Genomic DNA, 6,767 nt, shown 5'->3' with positions numbered 1-6,767 from the left:
AAACAAAAGTTATTGATTTCTTTTGAATCTACATAGAATAGCAAGAGTACAACTTCATTTAGTGTGGTCTTCTCCCCAAATGAGTATGTGTGGGGTAAACATGGCTTCTTATGTAAGTCTAGAGCAGGACACAGCAAACTTTCTGTAAATACTTAGGGTTTTGTGGGCCACACTGTCACATGCTTTTTAACAACTTTTTAAAAATGTATATATAAAAAAAATACTTAGTTCAAGTGCCTTATGAGTATAGGTTGCAGCAGGATCTGGCCCACAGGCTATAGTTGGCCAACCCCTGCTCTAAAAGATTGGGTTGTGAGAGCTTTTCGACCATGCCTTTTTTGTCTTCTGATTCTTGCAAGTCCTGCAACAGGCCTCAAGGCACAGCACGCATTTAATACATATTCGAATGATGGATAAAAGCAAGCCAGGTATCGGGAAATCACTGTTCCAGATGAAGATATAAAATGTACCCAACAGTCCCCATGTACCCCTTCAATACCCACCCCCCACAACCTCTCACCCTGCCTTAGAGATAACCACCATTCTGACTTCTACCATCTTTTTATTAAGACATATACGTGAATATTAGATTCAGATATGGAAGAGGGGGAAAAAAAGCCATTACCTTTTCAAGTAAGCATGCACATTCCCAAAGCCATGATATTTGGCTAAATACACAAGGACCCCAGTGGCACACCGTCCATCTCGCTGCCGGCAGAAACTGCAGTTGCAGATTCCTCGACAAGGTGGGCAATGCCAGTTCTGAAGGAGAATTGTGAACAGGAACAACCAAATGAGACCTGACTTTTCTCCCCTGCTTGTCAACTGCTTAACCATTAAGGTGGGGATCAATTACATTTAAACCTTTTTTGGGGGGGATAAAAAAAATTGTCAAATGGTTAATATGCATTAGTCATGCCTCATGTTTCCTTAGGAAATCCAGGACAGAAAGTTACACAGCAACTACCCAGGATAAACGGAGAATCAACTTCTCTTGAATAGCCATACCCAAGCACTCTGGAAGGAGCAGCACCAACACTATGAATTAATCTCCCTCCCCCGAAAGAACACCCCATAACACTAAGGGCTCAATCCTTTCCTCGGTGTCCTTTCCCTGGCCTTATCAGCTTGTGGCTGACCTTCAATCCCAGAGGACCAACCCCTTTGAGGCACCTACCGGGTCCAGCAGAGCGTCCTTGACCTCTTCACCATAACGGTTTCGAAGGCAGGGACCGCAGAACTGGCCTCGAACGCCCCAGCAGTCTGGGTTTCTGCAGTTTGTTTTTGTATCAATAGTTTTCTGGCGGCACTGATGACAGGTAGATCCCTACAAATAATAAGCAAATAAGAAAAAACAAAAACTGCTGTTTGTAGAGAAAAATGGCATTTTAAAAGAATGTCCTTCTTCCTTTTTGTCTTTGAATCTTATTTCATGTCTACATATGTGTATATATACGTACATACACATGTATGTACATATATATGCCAGGGCACAAAACGCATCTCAAACATGGTAATTTCATTCCCTTGGCAGAAGTAATAGTTACTACTATCAAAACTACTTTTCTTCAAAAAACGATCTTATCGGGCTGGCCTGGCAGCGCACTGCTACAGTGCGCTGCTTGGGAAGTGCGGCGGCGCTCCCGCCGAGGGTTCGGATCCCGGCCTGGCGGTGCACTGCTACAGTGCGCTGCTTGGGAAGTGCGGCGGCACTCCCGCCAGAAGGTTCGGATCCCACATACAGACCGGCCGCTCACTGGCTGAGCGAGGTGCGGGCCCAACACCGAGGGTTGCGATCCCGTTGCCGGTACCGGTCCAGTACGGGCACGACACTGAGGGTTGCGATCCGTTGCCGGTCACGAAAAAAGACAAAAAGGAAAAAAAAAAAAAACAAAACGATCTTATCAATGCAAAAATAACCAGCCCAAATCCATTTTATCTTTAGCACACCACAGTATCCCCAGCACCTGTCTTTGTATACACACACAACAGATACACAATAAATACATGTTGAATAAGTCAATTTCTAAATTAGGAGAAAGATTTAACACTTCTGCACACTAAGTAGATAATTCAAGTGAAAAGAGGGCTAACTCCCAGGGTTACTATAAAACTCTTCTTCCCTTGTAGGGAAAAACATGTAGGCAACAAATCGCATATGCTAAGACATTTAGAACAGTAGCAACCCTCAAGGGATAGAAGCTATCCTTCCTCTACAGACATTTACACTTTGAGACATAATTCAGGGGCTTTTACCAGCGAACGGTTATAGATCTTCTCTCGAGAGTTGCTGCAGATGTTCTCCAACTCTTCCTCTGTAATTTCTTCCACTGGGCGAATTACATGTGGAAGGGTCATGGATCCAGGGCGGCGACTTCTGGGCATATCATCTGCCTACGTAACAAGAAGAATGAAACACAGAGTGTCCTTACTGGTTCTCCCCAGCTCTGAACCTCAGACACTCGACTTGTAATTTCTTTGCAGAAAGTTCAACCTGAAACTCTCTCTTAAGAGTTTACAGAGAAGGAGGAAGGAATAAGCTTACTGTGAGGATAATTAGATAACATTATGAAAATTATTCCTACAGCTGAGAAAAGTCGAAGAAAACCTGACTCTCACTTGCTGAGAGAATCAGATGTTTTGATTAATCAAATATAAGTTTCTGTGGCATATACAGTTCTGAATGGTTTGAGAAAAACATCTAATATGGATCACTTAGTGTTGAGGCTGTGTGTGTACCTGCGCAGTATATACTGAGCGTACAGAAGGTGAAAAAAGAGCAAGCTCAAATGTGGAGAACTTACATTCATGTAGCCGTCCACGGCCTTCCTCTTTCTCACCAGCATGTACTTATCATCTTCTTCCTCCTCCTCCTCTTCTTCCATGGGTAGAGCACCAAGGGACCCAAGGATCCGGGACCTTGACCTGGTCAGAGGTCGAGCTCTCCGCTCAGGGTTTCTTCGGGAAGCATCACCTGGGAATGTACGTCTTCGAGGTGTCTTTGATTGCTAAACAAAACATATAGGACAGAACCCATTTATTCCACAACAAAGAGAAGTGTCACTTTGGACAGTCCACACATTCTCCTTAAGGATGTTTTCTTTTAAGTACAAAGAAAGCTCCACCTTCTCATTCTCTTTGTCCTTTCTATAATGCATGGAAAATGAGCTGAAAACACATATGGCCATTGTAAATTTTGCTTTTATAAAACCAATCCCAGTTTTTCTCAAATTGAGAGATGATCTATTGATTTTTCTACTTAATGAAGATGTAAGAACTGATCTCATGTTCCAAAAAAACTTTCCTATGACATCTCTTGAGGCCTAGAACACACATGCTGTGTCCATATTGCACAAGGGAGCAACGTTTTCCTTCTTCCCTCCCTTGCTTGCTTCCTTCTTTTCTCCTAAGGCGGAGGTAGAGGAAAGAAATCTTTTCTGTTGTACTACAGCACACACACCAAATTCCTCTGAGTTGCACCAGCTTAGTTCCTCAGAATACAATCATAAATATTAGGCCATGACTCGGTTAGGAAATTGTGTTTTCCTTTTTTCCCTCATTCTATTCTCAGATTTTAAAAACATCAATCACACATCTACGATGTAGGAGAAATGTGCTAATGGTGGGGATACAGAAAAAAGTTTTCAGTTTTCATTCCCTGCCCATGAGAGGCTTAGCCTAGCTGAGGAGAAGAAAAATAACCCATCAAAAGGGGTTTGTGTGCCACAGGAACACAGCAGGGGACAATGCCAAACTGTCTGCATGCCAGGAAGATCATCCAGAGGTCTGTCAGGAGGCTTCCTCTAGCTCCCCTTAGTCTGTCTAGGAGATGACATGAATAAGGTAATTGGTTTTAAGGTATAACAGAAATCTACCTTAGGCTTGCCCAAAACACTACTATACAAACAAGGACTTGCACTTACTGAGCTGCAGCCTGGGAGGGAACGTCTTCCAGGGAATGAGCCAGGGAAGCTTTCTAATTCTGACATGAGTTTTGCAAGCTAAAAGGGGGGGAGAATTAAACAGAAATTATTGCTAGAGAATAACTGCTGAAAACGAGCAACTAACTTGAGGAAATTATGCTAGCATATCTCACAGCTTTATGTTTAATAATAAGTTGACAGTCAAAGAGTTTCTGATTTCCCCTATACACTTAACCACGCCTTGAATAGATTAAAAAAAGACAAATTAGTTTAGAGAAAGAAACACATTTTAAAGCACACACTATGGGGCCGGCCCGTGGCTCACTCGGGAGAGTGTGGTGCTGATAACACCAAGGCCCCGGGTTCGGATCCCATATAGGGATGGCCGGTTGGCTCACTGCCTGAGCGTGGTGCTGACAACACCAAGCCAAGGGTTAAGATCCCCTTACCGGTCATCTTTTAAAAAAAAAATAAAAATAAAAAAATAAAGCACACACTATGAAGACTTTACAACTACCTGGAAAATAACTCTTAGATCACAATGTAAGTAAAAGGCGCTTAGAGAAAATGTTGGGAAGAGTCAGTTCTAATACATTCAAAGTCAGAGACCTACCATTGCTTTGTTTTGCTTTATATTTAAAGCCCTTTTCTCCAGGAAATTCATGCCACTTTCATCTTCTGAATCAGAGCTGGAGTCAGTCACAGAATTTTCTGAGGGTTGGAGGGGTGCTGCTTTTTGGTTGGCTGCTCCCCTGGTATTTCGTGCTGGAAACTTCATCGCCACCCTGAGAGGTCCAGAGCGTCTGCACTGGCTGCGGGTCCTGCAGCCTTCATGGTTTGACTGTCTCTAGTTTGTCAGAACAATTGAGTCATTAACAACTTGCTGATCGGCGGACAATCTGCACCAGCATGACTACAAAATCCGTTCTGAACAAAAGACACTTATATCAAATTAATTTTAACTGAACACTGACAGCTCTTGGTAACAAAATCAAGAATTACAGTAAGTACAATAATATGAGTGTAGTTTAACTCCATGTAGTCTATCTGGGACACATTATTATAAGCTATCTTCACAGCCAGTGGTTCTGAACCATTTTTTAAAATGTAAAAATTCCTGCCTCCTTTTTCATTTCTTTAAAAATAAATCTTTGTGTGGGCCGGCCTGGTGGCACACTGGAGAGTGCGCTGCTTGGGACGCTCCCGCCGAGGGTTCAGATCCCATGTGGAGACCGGTTCCCGCTCACTGGCTGAGTGCGGTGCGGGCACAACACCAAGGGTTGCGAGCCCGTTGCCGGTCCCCGGTACGGACGCCACACTGAGGGTTGCGATCCCGTTACCGGTCAGTAAAAAAGACAAAAAAAAAAAAAAAAAAAAAAAAAAAAAAAAAGGAAAAAAATAAATCTTTGTGTATTTTAAAAGAATTCCTGCACGAACAAATGTGTTCTCCTGTAAACATGGTTTCAATGTGTATGGCAATATTAAACTATATTAAAATGTCTCTGTTCTCTTATATTTTTTTAACTGTAATAAAATATACATAACATAAAATTTACTAATTTAACCATTTTTAAGTGTACAGTTCAATGGCATTAAATACATTCACATTATGAAGCCATCACCACCATCCATCTCCAGAATGCTTTCATGTTCCCAAACTGAAACTCCATACCTATTAAACACTAACTCCCCATGCCCGCTTTCTCCCAACCGCTGGCAACCATCATTCTACTTTCTGTCTCTATGAACTTGACTACTCTAGGTACCTCTCTAATCTACTTTCTGTAAGCTTAAAATTTTAAAAAGCCCAGATTCCAAAAGAAGTATAGGTTTTCTTCATTAAAAATTTATTAAAATTAGCCACTGGAGAAATGCAAATCAAAATCACAATGAGACACCACTTCATACTCACTAGCAGAGCTAAATCAAAGTGACAGGAAATAACAAGTACTGGCAAGAATGCAGAAAAACGAACCCTCATACACTGCTGGGAAGAACGTAAAATGGTGTAGCCATTTTGGAAAACGGCCTGTCAATTACTCAAAAGGTTAAACATACAGTTATCATGTGAGCCAGCAACTCCACTCCAAGGTACATAATCAAGAGTATATGTCCACACAAAAACTTATATACGAATGAACAACCCAAATATCCACCAACTGATGAATGGATAAATAAAATGTAGTACATTCCCATAATGGGATATTATTCTGCAATAAATGGAATGAAGAATTGACACATGCCACAATGTGGATGAACCTTGAAATCATCATGCCAAGTGAATGAAGCCCGTCACAAAGACCACATACCATATGATTCCATTTATATGAAATGTCCAAAACAGCCAAATCTATAATGTCAGAAAGCAGACTGGTGGTGGTCAGAGGCTGGGGGTTTGGGGAAAGAGTTGGGTGTGACTCTGAGTACAAGGTTTCTTTCAGGGGTAATGAAAATATACTAAAACTGATAGTGGTGATGGTTGAGAAAACACAAACAAAAAACGAGAGAAGAAAAAAATACGGAAGACCCATTTTCAACATTCAAAAATTCCTTAAATCCCACAAACAGCTTTTTAGTACTTTTCATGTACTTTCAGTGTCCATGGATTGAGAAAAACAAAACAAAACAAAACTTACATGAGTTCTTAAAACTTAGTCCTTAATCAATTGGCATTTATTAATCACAACAAACAGTATCCACACAGAACTGAAACATGCCCCCAAATTATTCAGGCTAGGGCCGGCCCGGTGGCGCACTGCTACAGTGCGCCGCTTGGGAGCACGGCGGCGCTCCCGCCGAGGGTTTGGATCCCACATACAGACCGGTTCCCGCTCACTGGCTGAG

The 6,767-nt window shown here is 42.0% G+C and overlaps 1 protein-coding gene across 2 annotated transcripts in view; it reads right to left on the bottom strand.

The window, feature by feature from the left end:
• Positions 1–567: 567 nt before the first annotated feature.
• The window catches only part of CDCA7 (cell division cycle associated 7), a 9,052-nt gene continuing 2,852 nt past the window's right edge, over positions 568–6,767 (bottom strand). For both annotated transcript variants that reach the window (XM_008568168.1, XM_008568169.1), the window contains 6 exons: positions 4,537–4,770; positions 3,924–4,001; positions 2,805–3,008; positions 2,257–2,394; positions 1,178–1,327; positions 568–762 (listed from right to left, as the gene is read on the bottom strand). In XM_008568168.1, coding sequence (XP_008566390.1) covers positions 622–762; positions 1,178–1,327; positions 2,257–2,394; positions 2,805–3,008; positions 3,924–4,001; positions 4,537–4,770 — 945 coding nt within the window. In that variant the 3' untranslated portion in view covers positions 568–621. The remainder of the gene's footprint in view (positions 763–1,177; positions 1,328–2,256; positions 2,395–2,804; positions 3,009–3,923; positions 4,002–4,536; positions 4,771–6,767) is intronic.

Source organism: Galeopterus variegatus, unplaced genomic scaffold (genome assembly GCF_000696425.1).
Source record: "Galeopterus variegatus unplaced genomic scaffold, G_variegatus-3.0.2 Scaffold383, whole genome shotgun sequence".
Classification (NCBI taxonomy): Eukaryota; Metazoa; Chordata; class Mammalia; order Dermoptera; family Cynocephalidae; genus Galeopterus; species Galeopterus variegatus.
Note: the sequence above shows the minus strand (reverse complement) of the source record. Positions and strands in the feature narration are given on the sequence as shown.